Here is a 23295-nt window from a genome sequence, read left to right as displayed (position 1 = left end):
TGATGTGAAAGTTGTGCTGACACTGTGGATCAGTAGGCCCACACACCTCTATACAGGAAGTCTGGTTCTACTCTTTGTAGAACTTCTGATCCCTGATCCTCTGAGTCTGACTCAGTAAATAATGAATTATCTTCACTTTACATTTCAGTCAGTTCAGATTTCATTAGCACGTTCACTTTAGCATAATCCATTTTAATCCAAACACCTTTGTCTTTAAACTCTGTTTGTCAGTCACAGTATATCCAGTACAATCCTCTTTTTCACTGCGTCACACACATTCAGAGATCAGAGTGTCCTGTGTGTGCTCTCATTCACTCACACTCACTCTCATATGGCTGAAGTCTGTTTGTACACAGGCTGTCAGCTGGCCTGAGTTAGGCCTGTCTCTAAAATCATTATTTTATTACTTTTATTCTGATTCATCAAAGCCAAACTCAAACATATTTATATTTACTGATTATGTTCTCATCAATAATTAACAGTCAGTACATTCAGATATGAATCATAATTCTGTGCATAACTTCTGTGTCTGGGCACTCCTCTGGATATTCTTACACCAGAGAAGAGCTTCTTAACTACAGGACTACTACACCTGTGGATTTTCTTCCAATATTTGTCGCATCTGCGGCAGATTTACTGCAGACTCTGACCAGGAAAGTGAGACGTCGAAAGAGAGGTAAGCGAGCCGGCGCACTCGTGCGTCTGAGGAGACGTGGACTGCGAACTGCTCTTCCTGGGATCTTCCTTTCCAATGTACGCTCACTCAGGAATAAGATAGACGAACTGGCCCTGATGAGAAGCATGAACAGAGACTTTGCCTCCTCCTGTGTCTTATGTTTTACGGAGTCGTGGCTCAGTGAGAACATCCCGGACAGCACGCTAAAGCTGGAGGGCTTTCATCTGCTGCGCGCGGACCGGCAGGCCTCTCTCTCTGGTAAGACCAAAGGTGGAGGTGTCTGCTTCTACATTAATAGAGGCTGGTGCACAGACGTAACAGTGATTGCTCAGCACTGCTCTTCCTCTCTGGAATACCTTTTTATTCACTGCAAACCGTTTTATTCTCCGCGGGAGTTTGCTTCATTCATCCTGGCCGCTGTTTACATCCCACCAGACGCGGATGCGCAGGCAGCTCAGTGCGCACTCGCAGAGCAGATTCTCCACACGGAGCGGACATTCCCGGACTCTCTCATCATTGCTCTTGGGGACTTTAACAAAGCCAATCTGAGCCATGAGCTTCCGAAATACAAGCAGTATATTAAATGCCCGACCAGAGAGGAGAGGACATTAGACCACTGTTACAGCACGATCAGCGGGGCCTATCGCGCGGTGCCCCGCGCTTCACTCGGACTTTCTGACCACGTCATGATCCACCTAATCCCCGCGTACAGACAGAGGCTGAAGCTCTCCAAACCTGTCGTGAGGACTAAAAAACTGTGGAGCAACGAGGCTGTGGAGGAGCTTCGCACGTGTTTGGAGACCACAGACTGGGACACAATGAAGGCTGCTTCTAACAGCTTGGACGAGTTTACGGACACTGTCACCTCCTATATCCACTTCTGTGAGGACAGCATTGTGCCATCACGCACCAGGGTGAGTTATAACAATGACAAACCCTGGTTTACTCCTAAACTCAAAAAGCTGTGGCTGGAAAAGAGAAAGGCGTTCAGAAGCGGAGACAGGGACTGCTACAGAGAGGCCAAGTACAGGTTCACTAAAGAAGTGGACATTGCTAAACATCAGCACTCTGAGAAGATGCAGCAGCAGATCTCAGAGAATGACTCGGCCTCTGTGTGGAAAGGTTTTAGGAATATCACCAACTACAAGCCTAAAACCCCCCACTCCACTGACGACTTGCTCTTAGCCAACACCCTCAACGACTTCTACTGCCGTTTTGACGAGCCATCAGGCAGCCTTCACACCTCCAACGGCCCCAACAATAGAAGCACTTTGGACACTAATTCCCCCACCTCTCCCCCCTCCATAGAGCCATCACCACCTTCAAACACTTCACCTACAACACCCCCCTCCCCTCACCCCACACAAAAGAGGATTTCACACCACCTCCTCCCACCACAACTCTTCATATTCATGAAGCAGATGTGAGGAAGCAGTTTAAGAGTCTGAATGCTCGAAAAGCTCCCGGCCCAGACGGTGTGTCTCCTGCCACCCTCAGACACTGTGCAAACGAGCTGGCCCCAGTGTTTTCTGGCATCTTCAACTCCTCACTGCAGGCATGTCATGTGCCTGCCTGCTTCAAGTCCTCTACCATAATCCCTGTCCCCAAGAAACCTAGGATCACTGGACTAAATGACTACAGACCCGTGGCTCTGACATCTGTGGTCATGAAGTCATTTGAGCGCCTGGTTCTCTCCCATCTCAGGACCCTCACGGCCCCCCTCCTGGATCCCCTGCAGTTTGCATACAGAGCCAACAGGTCTGTAGATGACGCCATCAACATGGCCCTACACTTCATCCTGCAGCATCTGGACTCCCCAGGAACCTACGCCAGGATCCTGTTTGTGGACTTCAGCTCTGCCTTCAACACAATCCTTCCAGACCATCTCCGAGGCAAGCTTTCCCAGATGAATGTGCCTGATCCCATCTGCCGGTGGATCACTGACTTCCTGACGGACAGGAAGCAGCATGTGAGGCTGGGAAAGAATGTCTCGGACTCCCGGACCATCAGCACCGGCTCCCCTCAGGGCTGTGTTCTTTCTCCTCTGCTCTTCTCCCTGTACACCAACTGCTGCACCTCCACCCTCCAGTCTGTCAAGCTAATCAAGTTTGCAGATGACACCACCGTTATTGGACTCATCTCTGACGGGGATGAGTCTGCCTACAGGAGGGAGGTTGAACGTCTGGTGTCCTGGTGCAGCCACAACAACCTGGTGCTGAATGCCCAGAAGACAGTGGAGATTATTGTGGACTTCAGGAAGCACACAGCTCCACTCCCCCCCCCATCATCCTGTCTGACACCCCCATCACCTCTGTGGACTCATTCCGCTTCCTGGGTACCACCATCACCCAGGACCTGAAGTGGGAACCCACCATCACCTCCGTCATCAAGAAAGCCCAGCAGAGGATGTACTTCCTGAGGCAGCTGAAGAAATTCAACCTGCCAACATGGACGATGATGCAGTTCTACACTGCAATCATCGAGTCCATCCTCACCTCCTCCATCACCGTGTGGTACGCTGGAGCCACTATCAGGGACAAACAGAGACTGCAGCGTGTTGTGCGCTCTGCTGAGAAGGTGATTGGCTGCAGACTCCCATCTCTGCAGGACCTGTACACCTCCAGGACACTGGGGCGTGCAGCTCGGATCTCAGCTGACCCTTCTCACCCTGGACACAGTCTGTTTGACCTGCTCCCCTCAGGCAGGAGGCTCCGGTTCATTCGCACCAGAACCTCTCGCCATAAGAACAGTTTCTTCCCCTCTGCTGTTGGACTCATGAACAATAACCATATGACTGTCCCCGCCACTAACACATGACCCTACGCTGTGTTCACTGCATCATTCCATGTTTGGCACTGATCACCACCTGCACTCATGTATATATCATGTATATATCTATGTACTTAGCACTTTTAATTCTTATTCTTATTTTTATATTTTTTATGACAGCATGTTTGCACTGAAGCACCGCAGCAATTTCCTAATGTTGTAAACCTGCTCAACATTTGGCAATAAACCCTTTCTGATTCTTTCTGATTATGATTATGATTCAGTGTTTAACATATTATCACAGATAAGATAAGATAAGATAACCTTTATTAGTCCCACACGTGGGAAATTTGTTTTGTCACAGCAGGAAGTGGACAGTGCAAAAGTTATGAGGCAGATGGACTGCACAGGAGATCTCCTTTATGAAGAAACTGTGAAAGTTTGTCCAACAGTGGGAAACATTTCAGAGAACATCTCAGAGAATATCTGTGAAGCAGAAACTAAACATAATAATAGAAGAAAAGCCAAATAATGATCCAAATCCTGCTCTGAGACTATCAGACAGTAAAGGCTTCCAAAGACTGCTCACCTCTCAGACTTACTTAAAGATGCTGGTGCTGTCCACAGATCAGCTGACCTGCTGGGTCTCCATGATCAGCTTTGTTTCTTGGAGATAAAGGCTGAAGCCTTTAGAGCTTCAGTTCTCCAGAGCAGCAGGATGTCTGAGGTCCGCAGAAACACAAAAACACAGCAGCTAAAAATAGTTGTTCAAAGAAAACGAGGTGGGAGCTGCTGATTCCTGAGCTTTGATACTGGATTAGCTTCAGTAGTTATTCCAATCACTGCTGTAGGAGCTACATTTAGTCACAGCTGACTGTCTTCTTTGAACAATCACAATGACTACTGTTCTAAAAAACAAGCACACAAAGAACCAATGAGAGTGTAGAACATGATAAAGAGCTCCTGTGATGGTGGCAAAGAAATGAGCAGCAGACGGCCGTCTACATGTTGTAGTGGTTTACAGTCACCAGGGGGCGCCGTCACGGCCACGCAGTCAGTGGGCTGCTCTGCTTGTGCTGTTGTTGGTGAAGCTGAAGTGAAAGCGAATGTTAAAACAATGAAAAGTGTCCACTGCAGCCTCCATCTGAGCTTGTCATGTTCTTCTTCTTTGATCCTTCGTGTTTGTGCTGAACACTGCTGTCGCTCTCTTCCCTGTTCCCGCCCACTTTCTAACCAATCAGCATTGGAGCGTGCACAGCGTCGTCCACACTGAGCTTTGTTGTGAGCACATGGACTCGTCTGCAGAACATTTGTATGGGCTCAAAATGTGGTCATAAATATTTTGTACTTGTAAATCAGGATTTGTATGTGTAAAAAGAATTTGTGTGTAAAAAAGATTTGTGTGTGCGTGAAAAAAACTTTGTATGTGTAAAAAAGATTTGTGTGTGTGTGTAAAAAAGATTTGTGTGTGTGTGTAAAAAAGATTTGTGTGTGTGTGTAAAAAAGATTTGTGTGTGCGTGAAAAAAACTTTGTATGTGTAAAAAAGATTTGTGTGTGTGTAAAAAAGATTTGTGTGTGTGTAAAAAGAATTTGTGTGTGCGTGAAAAAAACTTTGTATGTGTAAAAAAGATTTGTGTGTGTGTAAAAAAGATTTGTGTGTGTGTAAAAAGAATTTGTGTGTGCGTGAAAAAAATTTGTATATGTAAAAAAGATTTGTGTGTGTGTAAAAAAGATTTGTGTGTGGACTTAGCCAAAAAAAAAACCTGCAAGTTACAAGTACGAATTTTGACCCTATTTTTCTTCCTTTCATCTGATTGGTCAATGTCATGTCAATCACAAATGTAACTATCCAATCAGAGAACAGATGGGTTTGGCTGTCGGAGGGGCACTTTTTTGACCTGACGTTCCCGTCACAAGTGTCTTCTAAGTGAAGCTACCAGGTTCAGGTCCAGCTCTGTTTATCTGGAGCTGCAGTAAATGATCCGTCCTCACAAAGCAACACAGACACCAGATATGCAAACACAGCATCATACAACACAACCAAGAGATCCAAAGAATTATCTCTGCATTTCTGTGGCTGATGCTGCTGGAACGAAGCTGTTTGAAACCTTGTTGTTCTGCACTTTGGGACCTGAAGAGGAACCTGAACCTCTGTGCAGAGGGTTCAACTCTGAGGATTCCTGTTCAGTTTTGTTATTTCACACGGCAAAACTTGACAACTTTATGATAAATGTACGACTTCAATGTGAAAAATTCATTTTTTTCTCTTGTTTGTTTGAAGCTGCTTCCTGTTGGCTTCAGCTGTTTGGAGTTTCCATTTTCTAAACTTCTACATTCTGAACCTTCTTCAGCTCTGAACAGATGATGAAACACTGAATGATTTCAAGCTCACACTTTGTCTAATAAACTTACATCTTTCATTTTTTATTCAGATTGAAGGACTGTGGTTTGTCAGAGATCAGCTGTGATTATCTGGCAGCAGCGCTGAAGTCCAACCCCTCGTATCCCAGAGTGCTGGACCTGAGTGGAACCTACAACAACCTGCAGGATTCAGGAGTGAAGCAGCTGTGTGTTCTTCTGGAGAATCCACGATGTCGATTTGAAACTCTGAGGTCAGTCACATGTTTTAGTTGTGCTGAGATGAATATGATGTGAAAGTTGTGCTGACACTGTGGATCAGTAGGCCCACACACCTCTATACAGGAAGTCTGGTTCTACTCTTTGTAGAACTTCTGATCCCTGATCCTCTGAGTCTGACTCAGTAGATAATGCAGAGTTCTGAGCTGATGTGGGTGAGAGGACTCAGGCAGCCTGACAGAGTTGATGTCCAGGTCTTCCCTGCTTGTCCTGATATACATAAACATGAGTATCCTTGCAGGTCAGATCTCATCAGTCACACCTGTTAGTGCAGCTCTCCTCTAGATTGTAGTGCTTGTAAAACTAGGATGATTTTAGGAGCCTGGACCGCAGATCTAAGGGAAGATATGACTTGGAAAGACTAAACCAACCTATTAGAGGTGTTTGCACTAACATAGATAAATACTCAGATTTACACCTTTAGTGTCTCACAAAGGGTTGAAAAGTGAATGTGCACAGAGAGGTTGGTGGTGAGACGGGCACTTCCAGCACTGTAGATGTGATCCAGCTCAGTGTTCGTGGAAATAATCCGGAGAGCAGGATTCCTTGATGAATGTCACATCTTCTTAAAGTTATAATCCACAGGGAAAACTGTGAAACTGTCGATCTGATATCTACTCAACCAATCAGGTGTTTACATGCCCTTCACTGATCTCCAGCCCCACCTTATTATCAGTTTCTCTCTCTTTTACATCTGAATAATCTTCACTTCACATTTCAGTCAGTTCAGATTTCATTAGCACGTTCACTTTAGCATAATCCATTTTAATCCAAACACCTTTCTCTTTAAACTCTGTTTGTCAGTCACAGTATATCCAGTACAATCCTCTTTTTCACTGAGTCACACACATTCAGAGATCAGAGTGTCCTGTGTGTGCTCTCATTCACTCACACTCACTCTCATATGGCTGAAGTCTGTTTGTACACAGGCTAATCTGGGACTCTCCACCATTTGACCCTAGAAATAAAGAAGCTTCTTGGATGAGAGGTGAAAGGCGAAACGTCTTCAAAAAACTTAAAGAAGTCCAGATGCCTTTTTTTCTAAGCTCTTTAGATAACTGCGATCCTTCACAAACGCCTCATCAGTGGGACTCTCAGAGCTACCAGCCCTTTGCTACAATCACAAAGCTCTTCATTGAAATCAATGATATCAAAGCTGGAATCAAGCTATAGCCATATACACTGGTAAAGACTTCTTATCTCGAAATAATATACTGAAGTGGCAATGCAGAAATTGAAAATAGGCGGACGTGCTACCTATGCTATTAGTAGAATGGACATTGGCCTGCTGGCTAAGGAAGGCCCTGTCTCACATAGAGGTGAGAGAGGCCCCCCTCGAAGCCCCCTCTTTTATCGGGGCTTACTTAGGGTCATATCGGGGACCCCACAGTTGGAAGTCTTTTTTTTTTTTCTTTGACCAAATAAAGCTTATTTCTGTAGCTGTTGTTTTATACAGCTTTAATGTTAATATTAATGTTTGCTTATGTATGTTTAGGGAGTGGTCTGATGGTACATGTCGTTGTTACATTAATAATATTCAAATAGGAAGGGTATGCTTAAAGATAAGGTAAAAATCATATCATATAATGTAAATGGCCTGTCGAATCCAATTAAACGTAATAAAATTTTAACTAAAATGAAGAAAGAACAAGTACAAATAGTGTATCTACAGGAAACCCATCTAGACTGTAAGGAGCATGAAAAACTGAAAAGAATGGGTTATACAACAGTTTCTCCTCTTCCTATAAAACTGGACGAAGGAGAGGAGTGGCTATCCTGTTATCAAGCAAATTACTCTTTGAAAAAATATCTGAGATAAGTGATAAAGAGGGACGTTATATGTTGGTAAGGGGAAACATTGAGGGGAACCCAGTCACGTTGTTAAATATATATGCACCCCCTGGAAGCGATATTTATTTCTTTAAGAAAATTATAGATGTGATGGTAACAGAGACAGTAGGTTTCCTAATTTGCGGAGGAGATTTAAATATACATCTACAACCAAAGCTAGATATTTCCAATAGAAAAGCACAGAATACTAAAACATTAATTAAGAATATAAATACATTGATGAAGGAGGTGGGACTAATTGATATATGGAGAGACTTGCATCCCTACCAAAGGGATTATACTTATTTTTCCTCACCGCACTCGTTATACACAAGAATAGTGTGCTGGCATTAGGCATTTTCTGTTCTGCAGCAGTTTGCCCTCTTGTGGTTGTTTTTGTGTATTTTTTTTACTCTGTAAGATCTAGCCAGAGGCAGTTTCACCTCCGTTAATCTGTTGCCATCCATGCCTTCACAAGTTGATAAACGGCATCATCTGTGAGTAATATTGTTTGTTATCACTGAGACAACTTGTGTGCATTATTATTTGTTGTGAAGGCGTGATATAGTTTGTAGTTAGAATTTAATTTGAATATGTATATAACCTAAGCTAGTAAGGTTAAGCTAGCTCACTTGCCATGTGGTTTCTTTAACGTTTTGATCATGAGTGTGATTTCATTTGATGTTTTATTCGGGCACTCACTAAGCAGATAAATATTGCGTTCATATTTTTGAATATGTGTTTGTTATACTGTATGTTGATGCAACATTTTTATTGGTTTATTTCTGGTTTTGTCAACAGTTTCACACTTTTTCCTTATTAAATCATCCAACTCAACACATTGGCCTGTTCCCTGGATTTTGATTAGGAGAGTGTTTAGCTGTCTGTATAGCTGAGTCTACGTTCACGAGGACAACGCTTAGTGAGGACAGAACAAATAGATTATTTCATAACTTTTGGGAAAAATAAAGATAAAATAAGCACTTGTGCAATTGGAACAATAGAGTTAAGCGATCATGCACCAGTATACCTGTCTGTTGATTTAAACGTGCAACCAAAACTCAATAATTGGAAATTAAATTCAAGCTTACTGAATGATCCTCACTTTAAAGGACAAATTAAGAAAGAGATTCACTTCTATATGGAAACTAATGACAATGGTGAGGTGTCTCGTCCTATACTGTGGGATGCCTTAAAAGCTGTCCTGAGAGGGAAAATTATAGCAATATCCTCTTATAAGAAAAAGATGAGAAATAAGAAATTAGAAGAGCTACAAAATAAGAATTAGAGAAAAGGCATGAAAGAAAAACATCTCAGGATATATTGGAGGAAATTAGGAAAACAAGAAATGAAATAAATGATTTGACCACATATGAAATTTAAAAAAAATTAATGTTTCTTAAACAAAGGTATTATGAGGGAGGATCAAAAGCAAAGAATGTATTAGCCTGGAAACTAAAAAAGAAAATAGCAGATAATACAGTTCACAAAATTAAACATCCAGTGACAAAACTAATAAAAAATAAACCAATAGAAGTTCAGAGTGCATTTGAAACATTTTATAAGACTCTGTATGCTAATAACACAGAGAGTAGTATAGTTGAAATTAACAGTTTTTTAGATTCTCTTGATTTACCAGTACTGAATGAAGAACAGAATAAAACTTTGATTGAAGATATAACAGAAAAGGAACTAAGAATAGCAATAAGTAAAGTTAAAATAAATAAATCTCCAGGATCAGATGGATATACGGCAGAATGGTACAAGGAGCTAAAAGAAGAATTAATACCAGTGATGCTTCTAACAATGAATTGGATCCTAAAGAAGGCTCAAGTACCTTCTAGCTGCAAAGAAGCAATTATCTCTGCCATCCCAAAAGAAAACAAGGATAAATTAGAATGTGCGTCATATAGACCAATATGTGTTCTTAATACAGATTACAAGCTGTTCACATCTATCATGGCTCGACGATTAGAAAAGTTCTTACCTAATCTAATTCATAATGATCAAACAGGTTTTATTCGAGAGCGCCAAATACAAGATAATGTACGACGGACATTACAAATTATTAATCATATTCAAAAGAATAAAATAGAAGCAATGGTAATCAGTATCGATGCAGAAAAATCATTCGATTCAGTTAATTGGAATTTTCTTTACCGAGTCTTGCATACATTTGGCTTTCACGAATATATAATTAAGACAATACAGGCACTTTATGATAACCCTACGGCAAGGATTAAAATTAATGGCTACCTATCAAATAGTATTAAGCAGCAAAGAGGAACAAGGCAGGGCTGTGCGTGCTCACCATTATTATTTGCGTTATATCTGGAACCATTGGCTCAATATATAAGACAAAATAAAGAAGTAGAAGGTATTAATATCCATGAAAAGGAGCATAAATTAGCCTGCTATGCAGATGATATTTTAATATTTTTGGGTCAACCATCAAACTCTTTACCTAAATTAATGCAATCATTTGAATACTTTGGTCGACTATCTGGATATAGGGTTAATATGAGTAAAACACAATTGCTTAAGTACAACTATATTCCATCAGAAGAAATTAAAAATAAGTATCAATTAGCATGGCAAACAGAGTACTTTAAATATCTAGCAGTCATAATACCTAAGGATCTTACAGAACTATTAGAACAAAATTATTTACCAATACAGAAAAAAATTAAGGAACATATAGCGAGATGGAATCTAATTCCATATTTAAGTTTATATTCGAGAATAGACTCAATTAAAATTAATATTCTTCCTAAATTATTATATTTATTTCAAACATTACCAATAGAAATTAACCAGAAACAGTTTAATGAATGGGATAAAATTTTGTCAAGATACATATGGCAAGGAAAAAGGCCCCGAATTAGATTTAAAACCCTACAACTTAACAAAGGAAAAGGGGGTGGGGCTTACCTTCTCTTAGGGAATATTATTGGGCAGCACAATTAAGGCCTATGATATGCTGATGTAATCCTTCATATGACGCTCAATGGAAAGTTATTGAGGAGAGTCTGACCTCCATCCCCATACAACCTATTATAGCAGACAGAAGCTTGCAAAATTTAATAAAAACTATTGAAAATCCATGGATCAAGTTGACTTTTAAAATTTGGGAAACAGTAATAAAAGAATATAAACTAGAAGAGGATATAGCAGTTCTTAAGTGGTGTGCATATGACACACATTTTGCTCCAAATAAATTGGACACCAGATTGAAAGATTGGACATATAAAGGATTAACAGCTTTATGTGTGGTAATGGAGGAAGGCAGACTAATTAGTTTTTGCTTTTGCATTAGATTTTGACTTTGTTAACTACTAGAAGACTAGAGGAAAAATTAGTTACATTAATGGAAACAAAAACACACTCCCTATATTTATTTATTTATTTTTCTTTCCTTTTTCTTTTTCCTTATGTATTTTTTATTTATGTTGTTTCCTGTTTTGCTTCTTTTTCTTTTCTTCTTCTTCTTTCATTCTTATTGTATGGATATTTTAGTTGTTTAAATATAGAAAAAAAAAATATATGTACTGAAAGATAGCTGAAGTTGATGGTATTGTATAGTGATTCTAAAATGTCAATAAAAAAAAAGAAGCTGGAATCCAATGAGTCCAAGTCTTCTGCTGATTCAGCATCACATTCATCTTTGCTCCTTGTTCTGCATCCCCACCATGGACTTCATTCCTTTCCAAGCCAGCCTTGAGTGTCCTTTATTCAGCTCATCCTCTGCTTTACTTTTACACCTGATTTTAGCTGCTTTTCTTCTCTCCCTCATAACAAGACAGCTTCTTCTGCCTGAGAACATGTTGGAGTGATTTACTAATCCAGGGCTGATTTTTGGGGAAAATAGTTCCTGTTTTCAAAGTAATCCCCATTTTTCCCAGAATGAAATGTAAGTAGAAATAAATAGAATAGAATTAGAATAGAATTCAACTTTATTGTCATTGCACATGCACAGGTACAGGGCAACGAAATGCAGTTTGCATCCATCCAGAAGTGCTTTAGTGATATAGGTATATTACAATATATATTAGCAATAGTATAGATATGTAAGTATATTACAGAAATGGGTCTATTATGGTATGTTATAATGTACACGGTATGAAGTATGTTGTGAATATTCTATAACTAAGTATGTACAGGCTGTAGTGAGTACAAGCTATGTACAGGCTATGAACAGGATATAAATATGAAAAACTATACAGAATATGAAATAAATAACTTTACAGAAATTTGAGATATACAGCTATAAAGTGATCTAAGTGAGAACATGAGCCTTTAAAAAGGCTCTTCTGAGGCTGCTGCCAGTGGTCAAAGCCTCCAACAAAGCTCTGTAAGTACATATGTGATCATAGCTTTAGCTTTTAAATGTTTATTCTAGTTAACACAGATCAGGTGGAACAACTCAAATAACATATCAAAAATATTAAGTGGTCATCGGTACTCAGTTTGTTCAATACTGAATACAATGGAGCACAAATTGTCCACGTTTCTGAAATATTTCTGGGTGTAACTGTCACCAAAGTGCAATTTAGACCTGGCCTGTGGTTGTTATCTAAGTGATAATCATCAATTCTACTAAAACAAATACAAAATAAAGAAATTTGACACATTCTGTTGATATCAAAAGCACACTGAACAATTCAGTGTTGTTTTACTGCTCTTCACTTCTTCTCCTCTGATTCTCTCCACATGTTGCTCTGCATCAGTGCTCAGTTTCCTGACAAAACAAGATGAAATATTGCTAAATATAATAGTATCTCATTACACTTCAACATAAGTGTTTTATTTTTGTAATTGTTTATCTGTTATTTTTCAGACTGAGTCACTGTGACCTGTCAGAGAGAAGCTGTGAAGCTCTGGCCTCAGGTCTCAGCTCTCAGACCTCTAATCTGAGACAGCTGGACCTGAGTAACAGTAACCTGAAGGATTCAGGCGTGAAGCTTCTGTCTGAAGGACTGAAGAGTCCACGCTGTACACTGGAAACTCTCAGGTGAGATCAAGCATTTTTCTTTCATCAACTGACAGAATTAGCAGATTAATAATAAGGCAGCCCTCTAATAAGAGGAGAAGTGGAGGTGTTTTGAAGGGCAACGTACTCTTATGTTAACAAGACAGGAAGTAGTTCCTGGGAACTGCTTCCTTTGTTATTGTCTAAGTAGAAACATGATGGTGAAACAGTGATGAGTTTGCAGAGGTGGATCCACACAACACAACAATGCAGTTGCGTGCTGAAAGCAGACTTCTCACAGATTCTGAGGCTGCAGGTTTCATCACTGTCCAACCAAAATTCACTGAACCAGCAGTAAATGAACGTCCAAAACTACGCTTCATGTTTAAAAAACAGATGATCAGGGGGATTTGTGTTTACATCTTTTTTGTGTGATCTGTTCACCTGCTGTTTCAGCTGTTTGGTGGTTGTTGAGATGGTTTTGTGAACTTTTAGCTGAGATTCTGACGTTTCTGTAGATACCACACATGTCTAATTACTTTGTACAGCATGAATGGCCATAACGAGGTTTTTAACAGTTTTATTCAGTGTTTTCATAAAAGCCTTATTTCTATCCATTTACTGCTATTAGGAAGAACACGTGAGGTTTAAGACCTGGACCAGTTTGAAACCTTTTGTCCTCCACAATGGAAAATGGGTGGAAATAAAAGTGGGTCTCACTTTAGCCAGCTCCTAATTTTATCAGTTCTGCTCTCAGCGTCTCCTGTATATCTCCTGTATAAATGTTGCACTCAGCTTTGTGGTCTCCAATATCACTGAAATGCAGCCAGATGCTGCTCATTTTGCCTTTTCACTCTTTCCTGACACGCTTGCATTTCAGTACAGCTCCCATTTCTCTGTGTACTGGTCTCTACCACTACCCTTGCTGTCTATGGGACATTTCCGTCCTCTTTCACATAATGGTATGATCCCAGTCTGTCTCTTAAAGTGTTTGGCCACATGGTTTGCTCATCAGAATAACATCTCAGCCGTGCTCACATTGATTATCAGCAAGCCTGAAAATTCATCAATATTTGACATATGAAATTATCTCAAGGGCTGGATGTGGCCCACGGGCCATATGTTTGACACCCCTGGTTTACACAGTTTGGTATTCAATGTACAAGTGAGCTAGCTCTCAGCTAACTAGCAGACAAGCTAACTGCTGGGACTGCATCTTTCTAACAAGAGCGTCAGACACTCAGACTGGTTTCCTTTGTGGATGATGATGTGTTCTCACACTGATCCTTCATGCTGATGCTGCCATCCACCCACTGCTCCTGGATTCCTCATCATCATCTCCATCAGCCCTCACAATACTCCACCTTCTTCAGCTCCATGTTCAGCAGCCTGGATGGACAGTAATTCTTTCCATGGGTTATGGTGGGACATTGAGAGCTGAAGTCAAACAGCAGTGAGAATGAAAGACTGATTCATTTCTATTTAGTCTTGTGATGTGCAGCTTTGTTCAGAGCATTAAGGCCCAGCAAAGATTACTGAGGTCATAGAGTCCTGATGAAACCTGTGTGCTTATAGAAACTGAGACCAGATGAACCAGAATAGAAGGACATTAAAATGAAGTGTCAGCTACACAAAGGCAAAGCTATTCAGTTGTTGCTGTGAGTTATTTAAATGGAGGATGGAGTCAGACTTTAAGCTGCTGGACTCAGTCACTATATCCTGTTGTCCTCATAGAACCTGGACACACAGACTCACCTGTGACACAGTGACACACAGTGTGGGCTACACACACATTAGAAAGTGGATCAGTCACACTTGTGCAATCATTTGTTGTGCTGGGAAACCATGAACACTGTGAATCACATTAATGGTTTTGTTACAGCAACATTCAATCATGAGTTCAAAAGTAGTGCATTGTGTACTTATTTTAATAGTACTGCAGTATGAGAAGTGCAACATTCAGTGTGCAGAAACAGATCAGGTGCTTTCTAACAGCAGTGTTCCCTTTAACACAGCAGCAGTTCAAATATTTCTGTCAGTCTGAGCTGAAACATGAATCTAATCAAATATCAAATCAAAGTTCTTTGCCTCTGCCAGGACGTTAACATTTGATCTAGTTTTTTACAAAGTTCCCTCAGCGTCCAGAGCCACCAACATACCTTTGATCAACAGCAAGTGAACATTTATAAATGTGTGTTTGCAGAACAGGAAGCAGCAGAACTATTGTTCTGTTATCAGGCAGCAGCACAAACGCTCATCAGCTCATTTACTGTGCAGGACTTTGAGTGTGTGAAGTGTGTGTTTGTGCTGGATTTCCTTTGGAGAATCTCAGTCAGAAACCAGACAAAGAAAAACTCTTTCAACAGTCCAGGTTGAGTTGACAACATGAACTGCATTTATCTTCCTCTGACTTGACATGTTCTTCCTCCTCTGCACCGAGCCAGCTGCTAAGACTCACAAGCTCATTGACATTTTCTGATGATAAAGAAACTCTCTTCTTCTGCACAATATGAGCAGCAACAGAGAAGAAGCTTTCACAGGTACAGATGTTGCAGCTGTGGCCAAGTACATGTGCTGCATGTTGGAGCAGCACTCTAATGGACAGGCCTCTGTACTGATGGTGGGCTCTGCTCTGTATCCACCACACTGTTCTCAGCTGAGTCTTCCTCCTGTTCACAATCACACTCTGATCAAGCATGTTCATGTTGTAACGCCGTGGCTTTCGTAGTCTCTCCTTTTTCTACAGCTCATGTGTTCTTCTTGTGATGCTGCGTCTTGAGGCTCATACATGCCGTCATTTGTTGATCCTAAGAACGTTCCTCAGACCGACTTCTTCAACAACAGATAACTTTAGTTGTATCAACACTGCCTCCTGGAACAGTTTAAAATGAACATGTCAAAGATCTGTACCTGTCTCCATGTTTCTGTCCCCGCCCCTTTCTTTCTGTCCTGGGTCATGTGAGCGCTGCAGTAGTATTAGGCCCACCCTCAATGCTCCCATTGGCTGAGATGCATAATGACGCCCATTTCAAGCCAGCACTGATCAACATCCCTCCTGTGACCCATGGCTTTTATATTCAGAGCCAGTGAGCACTTTCACAATAATCATGATTTTAAAAACTGTGATTAAAATAATTGCTGACGTTAATCAGTTAATGAGTTAACGAGATAATAACAGGTTAAGTTGCCCTAATAATTAGACTTTGATGACAAACTGATGTGATCTCCATGTTTCCTTTGTTGGACTGTGGGCGAGTGTCAGAACTGAATGTACTGAGTAACATGTAGAGTTTAAACATGTGTCAGTTCCAGTTTTAGAGCTCTAAAGTGCAGCTATCATGTTAGGAATATGTTAGGAATAGACAGGAACACTGAGCACACTGAGGTCAAATCTTTATTTTACCACTCGCTGCATTCTTGATGTTCATGAATTCAGCAGGTTCATGATTGTCTGCAGCATTAATCTCATATTTCCATTAAAGTGTTGAATTTGACTGTTTGATGTTCTTTATGATCTCTGGCACCAGTTCATCTGTAGGCTGAGCTCAGTCCATCCAGTTAGTGAAATGATGTTTAAAGGTCTCCTTGTTCTGTGAGCGTGCACAGATCCTGAAGCAGAAAGCCTGGGTTACAGAGAAATGATCATCACTGTGATGATGCTCATCGTCTCTGACTGGGATTTGAGGTTTTGTCAAAGCAGCAAAGAAAGCCTGGCTATGTTGGACTGGGTGTGGCAGCAGCTCCCAGTTTGAGTTCAGGAGACAGACACCCTCTCTACTTTGAAGATCAGCTTCAAACTTTCCTTTTTGATAAAGCTTATAGTTCGAGCTGGATCAGGTGACCCTGAACCATCCCTTAGTTATGCTGCTATAGGCTCAGGCTGTTGGTGGACTTCCCATAATGCTCTGCTTTCTTCTCCCCTCTTTTCACTCCTGATGCTTTTATATGTCACTACTGCGTGTCCTTAACTTTTGTCTCTCTGTTTTGTTCTTGTCTCTCTGAGCTCATCTCTTCTCTTTCCCCTCACCCTGCAACCAGTCATGGTAGATGCTCCTCCTGGAGCCTGTTTTCACTGGGAGGATCTTTGTGTCAAAGGGAGTTCTTCTTCCCACCATCACCAAGTGCTGCTCACAGTGGAGGCGGTCACCTTACACTGTTAAACAGCTTCAGATGACTGTTGTTGTCTGTTGGGTATTGTCACTTATAAATAAAGTTACATTGAATGGATGTAAATGGATAGATGTTATTGTGACAAAGAGAAAACAACTGTTGACAGATAGATTGTTGTTTTGTGTGTTTGCAGTCTGTCAGGATGTCTGATCACAGAGGAAGGCTGTACTTCTCTGGCCTCAGCTCTGAGCTCCAACCCCTCCCATCTGAGAGAGCTGGACCTGAGCTACAATCATCCAGGTGACTCAGGAATGAAGCTGCTGTCGGCTGGACTGAAGGATCCAGGCTGGAGACTGGACACTCTCAGGTATGGAGAGAAAATCTGATAGAGGAGGAAGAGCTGGAAACATTTCCCGTGTCTTTCACTCACTTCCTGTTTGTTTCCTGCAGATGATACATGAACAATCACACATGCAGGAATATTTTCAGGGTCAGACACACTAGTCTAGCTGGATAGTTCATGGATATTTATGTAGGGGTCTCCAAGGAATCTGTTTGCAGGAACATTTAGGTCACAGGTGTACCTGATATAGATACCAGTGTACCTAATAAAGTGTCAGCTAACATTTGGAAATGGAAGCTTAAATAATGACAAACTGTACATTCACAGCTGAAGTCACAATAAATTTGTTCTGAAGTGCACATTTTTCTGTTATTGTTCTCAAACAACAGAATGAGAATGAAATATTGATTCTAACAGGGCCCATAAACAGCATTAGCTTAGCAGCATTAGCTTATCAGAGTTTCTATCATGGTCACAGAAATCTTTAGCAGAGAAAAGTGGCCTACTTAGCAATAGCTGCTCAAGTTGTATAAAGAAAGGGAAAACAGTATTAGCATTAGCTGCTAATGGCAGCTTACTTAGCATAAACTGTTCACATCTTTATAATGCAAGGGAAAGGAGTCACTCATGGAAGCCTATTTAGCATTAACGTCTCACATCATTATAACACAAGAGAAAAGGGTATTAGCGTTAGCTACTAATGCTTATTCACCTCAAATTAGCTTTAGCTGCTAATGGTAGCCTACTTAGCATTAACTCCTCACTAATATAATGCTAATTCACATCAAATTAGCATTAGCTGCTCATATTGTTATAAGGAAAGAGAAAACGGTATTAGCATTAGCTACTAATAATTATTCAGCCCTAATTAGAATAAGCCTCTAAAAGCAGCCTACTTAGCATTAACTCCTCACATCGTTGTTACCCAACGGAAAAGAGTATTAGTATTAGCTACTATCATTTTTAATAAGTAAGAGAAAACAGTGTTAGCATTATTGAATAATGCTAATTCACACTAAATTAGAATTAGCTATTTACAAGAGCGTACTTAGAATTAGCCGCTCACATTGTTAAAAAGTAAGGGAAAACAGTATTAGTATTAGCACATAATGCTAATTCACGTCAAAGTAGCATTAGTTAATATTGGCAGCCTACTTAGCATTAACTGCTCACTAATATAATGCTAATTCACATCAAACTAGAATTAGCTGCTCACATTGTTAAAAGGGAAAACAATATTAGCATTAGCTGCTAATAATTATTCACCTAATTAGAGTTAGCCCCTAATGGAAGCCTAGTTAGCATTAACTCCTGACATAGTTATAATGCAGGGGAAAAGGGTTACCATTATCAGATAATGCTAATTTACATCAAATTAACAATTGTTAATAATGGTAGACTTCGTATCATTAGCTGCTGTCGTTCTTACAAAGCAAAGGAAAACAATATGAGCATCAGCTGCTAATGCTTTTTCATCTAAAATTAGCATTAGCCACTAATGGCAGCCTACTTAGCATTAACTCCTCACTAATATAATGCTAATTCACGTCAAATTAGCATTAGCTGCTAGCATCAGCCTACCTAGCACTAGTTGTTCACATTGTTAAAAGGGAAGAGAAAACGATATTAGCATTAGCTACTAATAATTATTCACCCCTAATTAGAATTAGCCGCTAATGGCAGTATACTTAGCATTAACTCCTCACATTGTTATAATGTAAGGGAAAAGAATTAGCATTATCTAATAATGTTGACCTTGGCCCACTGGAAAAGTTCAGAACTAAAGATTTAGGAGTGTTTCTCGATAGCTCTTTCTCATTTGAGAAACAAATGAATTCTGTTATTAAAACCAGCTGTAAGGTTTATATTGTTGATTGATGCTTAGAAATATTTACTCATATATGCTTAGAGTTGTATAATTGATTGCATGATGATAGAGGTTTGATCCTGAGTAGTCTGTAAAGACTTTGTGTGCCTTCCAGAGTGCTCTGGCATGCACACACCACTTGGGGCCGTGAGAGAGGTCGTACCCTCTCTTACTGATTTATGGTGTAGGACAGGGGTCTGAAACTCAATTTAGCTGGGGGCCGCTGCAGGCAGAGTCTGGGTGAGGCTGGGCCGCATTAGGTTTTCCACAAGAAAGGCATGGTTAAAAAATTCCAATCTTCTCAAATCTCTTTATTTTTATTTTTTAACACAAAATATGAAAAATAAATAAACAAATTAAGAATTAATAAGAAAATAAATCAATCTGTAATACATAAATAAAATAATAATAAGATATTTTTAGTCAGTGAACTTGTGTGTTTTTTTCAGTCTTCTATATCTGCTGTATTTAGATTGAAATGTCTGTATTAACAGTTCTATAACCTTCTTCTGAACATGAATGGAACACTGTAGAAAATGAACTGTTCTTCTGAACATGGCTTCTCTTGCCTACTCCTTGCTGCTAGAGACCTGGCAGCGTTTCCTCTCGCATAGCCAAGCCAGATTTGGCCTGAGGGAGGAAGCAGTTGCGACCCTCAGTATGTCTTGAAGATGATCATCCGTAAGTCTGGACCTGTACTTGGACTTATTGAAGTTCAAAGTGGAGAAGAGCTTTTGGCACAAGTATGGTTTCCCGCTGGTTTCCTCTTTCTGGTGCAAAGTGGGCCAAAAGCAAAGAAGAGAGACAGACTCAAGACAGAAAAGCCGATCAGCTGATCAGACTGAAACTGAAACTGATGAGACTCTGAAATAACTCTTTATATTTATAATGTAACTCTGCATCAAAAGAACAACAAAGGATCCCAGACAGGTTTCTGTGAACAAAGACCATTCTGATGTTTCTGTGTTTCTAACACTTTGACATTATTAGTAAACAGACTGCAGTGAGCAGCATTTATAAAGAGCTTCTATATAAAGATATGACAGCTGTTTGACAAGTTTATCACTCTGTGTTTGGACCTGATCAGTCCAGCTGTTTACTTGAAACATGTTCATTTACCTGTTCTGTTATATTCATGTTCTTGTCTCTGTTGAAAACACATTTTAATGTCCCTCAGATTTTTCTCCCAGATGAATAAATATAAAAATGACACAAACTGACTGCAGCTACTTTTTGTCCTTTCTGTCAAAAACCTTCATGTGACTCATGAGAGACACGTTTCAGCTGTTTGTGACAGATCAGAGGCCAACAAGTCATTTATAACACTTTCCATCATTGTTTAAAGTTCTCAGTGTTTCTGTGTTGCTGCGTATAGGATCTCCCAGCATCATCACTGTGCTGTCCAATCATTGTGTGCGAGGTTACCCTTATAGTGCGATGTGTGTTTGCACAAAGAGAAGCATGTGTGTCAAATATAAATAAGCACAGAACAGAAACAGCTGCTCGTTTCTTCTGTTTAGAGTCAAGTTAGTGTTTTGTGTCTTTGTTTGAGGCCTGATGTCGAGCAGAGGTGTGTGTAACTGCACTGGTCTGTTATATGTGTGAAGTGTGTGCTTCTCTTCAGCATCATCTTTGTCACTGCTGATTCCTTTGTGTCATCATGTGTTGAGAAGAGAGAACAGTTATAACGGAGGAGCAAAAGGAAGCCCTGAAATCTGCATCAACAAGGAAGTGTTGGCTCACCAGTGATCCCAGCAGAGCCACTGGTTTGGCTCCAGTTGTTCTAGATTCAATGATGTTGTTGCTACAGATACATGTCAGCATCTTTATTGAATTTTATATGAAGCAGAAATGGTGTCATTAGGAGAAGAAGAGGAGAACAAGTCCGGCGAGGAGGCAGCAGCTCTTAAAGATGAAACAGCAGCTCAGCCCTGAGCTCAGAGAGCTGCACATGAAAAAGCTCCTCAAGCAGATCCTGTCAGAGGTTTGTCATCAACAGGAGGAACTGTTCACATCATAGGATGAAGATGCTGTCAGCTGGATGAAGAAGGTTATTTAATGCAAACGTTCACACTGAAGTCAAATTGTTGTCGTGTTGAACAGATTCATGTACTGATCGTCTCCAGAATGTTAGAAGAGCTTCAATGAATCATTAGAAACAACTTACAGCTGCACAGCTGTGTCAAACACATCTGTGTGTCATTGTGGGATTGTTGTGTTTCTACATGTGACACACGTCTAAAACATGCACACAATCTGAACACAAACAGGGACTCATGTGTTCCCACAGCCAGATGCTGAGAGCCATTTCCTTGTAGTCCTGTGTCTACATACATGAACCATTAGATGTTATTGGAATGATTGTCAGCTCTGATAGTTTCATGTGTGTTTAGCTGGACGCTGTTTGATCCTCGACATGTTTAAAGGTGTCCAGTCCTGAGACACTGGGGCTGGAAACAGCTGTGATGTCATTGGACTGTCACACAGACAGAAGTGCATGAAGTGAGCAGCCGAGGAGCCGCTGATGTTTTGGATTCAACAGCATTTGAAAGGTCGACACAGACACATTTGCACACAGAAAGCTGAATCTGTCATATGCCACAGTGAACTCACTGTTCAGTGTTTTTCAGGAAGCTTCTTAACTGCCTCTGCTGCCAAACAAGCAGCTGATGTCCTTGAGAAGAAGCTGAAGAAGTCTTCAACAACAAATACAGGAAGTGGACTTTCAAATACTAGATTCACTTTAGACTCACAGAGAAATGACTCAACCAGCTGTGTTTGACTATATGAAAGGTCAGTGTGTGTCTGCACACAGACTGTTGTGTTGGACTGTTATTCAGTTGTCTGCTGAATGTTTTCAAATGTCTGCATCTCAGCTGTGATGAGGCTGGGGGTCATGGGAGGCCACCGTAGCAGCCTCTTCAACATCATGACATCATCATAAATGCTGCTGGACTGTCTGATGGGCTGACGGTGAAAAAGCCATCGGGAAGGAAACAGAAGACATTTCAGAGGCTGCAGCAGATTTCTTTGATTCGGGGCCTTTTTCAGCTTTATTGGACAGAGCAGTGAAGATAAGTGACAGCAAAGCAGAGAGAAAGGGGGCGTGGCCCGGGTCAAAGCCAGGCCAGCTGCTCTCCACCTCGTGGTCACCTGCTCATCCTAGTGAGCTCCACCAGCAGCCCTTTCACACACTTTACACTGTCAAACACTGTGTGTGGACCTCAGCTAACAACAGGCTACATTTAAGTCTGGACTACATGCTTTTATATTGTTTTTATTCCATCAGCAGCTCAACATCATGAGCAGCTTTGACATAAAGACATCAAACTCAAGCTGACTTTAAACTACTTTTAATACAGGGGCTCAAAAACAACAACATCTTTATTATATATCAGGACACAAAGTCATTTCATCTCAAAGGGAAACAGCTTTATTTGGAATAACCAGCACTATCAACTGGTTTGGGATCTCCACCAGTTTCATGTCTTTGCAGCTTCTCCAACAAAGTTCCTGTAAAATCAGCATGTTTGTCTTTATTGGTTTGATAGTGATTGATTATTCAGTCCCAATCTGCTGTCATCTAAAGAACAAAATGATGTTTCTATGAGTCACAAAGCTCCAGATGTTGTCGGCTTCACAAAGAAAACAAAGAACTTAAACACAAAGTGTTTGGAGCCAAAATGTTCCCAAGCTGCTCTTTTTGAAATGGCAGAGGTACAGTGGTGTCTAACAGCACACTGTGGAAGGCAAACATGTTATTGTTGGATGAAACTTCATGAATCCTTTGTAGATTTGAGCTGTTGGAGCCTTTCTTTTCTCTTCAGGTGTACAGATGCTGAGGAGGCAGGTGGAGCAGGTGGAGCTGTTGTGATGCTGCAGAGGGTGTGTCTTAGTAACTCTGTGAGGCAGAACTGGATCCAACATTGTGGATGTGTTGATGTTGGAGCCATTAAGAGTCTCTGGCCACACTGTAGGATTTCCCTTTGATCCACTGTGGGGGCATTTTGGAGTCTGTCAGTGAAACTCTTCATGTTTGTGTTTGACTCCAGTTTATAGAAACAGAGAAATGTGTCATGCTTTTGTTCGGCCT

General features: G+C 40.7%; 1 protein-coding gene across 8 annotated transcripts in view; it reads left to right on the top strand.

Moving 5' to 3' along the window:
* Positions 1-23295, top strand: part of LOC309702164 (NACHT, LRR and PYD domains-containing protein 12-like) — a 202511-nt gene that overhangs the window by 127145 nt on the left and 52071 nt on the right. For 2 of the 8 annotated variants that reach the window (XM_082526618.1, XM_082526620.1), the window contains exons 11-13: positions 5879-6058; positions 12751-12924; positions 17186-17359. In XM_082526618.1, the coding sequence (XP_082382744.1) occupies positions 5879-6058; positions 12751-12924; positions 17186-17359 (528 nt within the window). Of the gene's footprint in view, positions 1-560; positions 2236-5878; positions 6059-12750; positions 12925-17185; positions 17360-23295 lie in introns of those variants that run through there. The other 6 variants (XM_082526615.1, XM_082526616.1, XM_082526619.1 and 3 more) reach the window with 5 other exon arrangements.

This window comes from Aulonocara stuartgranti, assembly GCF_965226115.1.
Source record: "Aulonocara stuartgranti genome assembly, chromosome: 3".
NCBI classification, from domain to species: domain Eukaryota; kingdom Metazoa; phylum Chordata; class Actinopteri; order Cichliformes; family Cichlidae; genus Aulonocara; species Aulonocara stuartgranti.
This window is presented reverse-complemented; position numbering and strand designations above follow the sequence as displayed.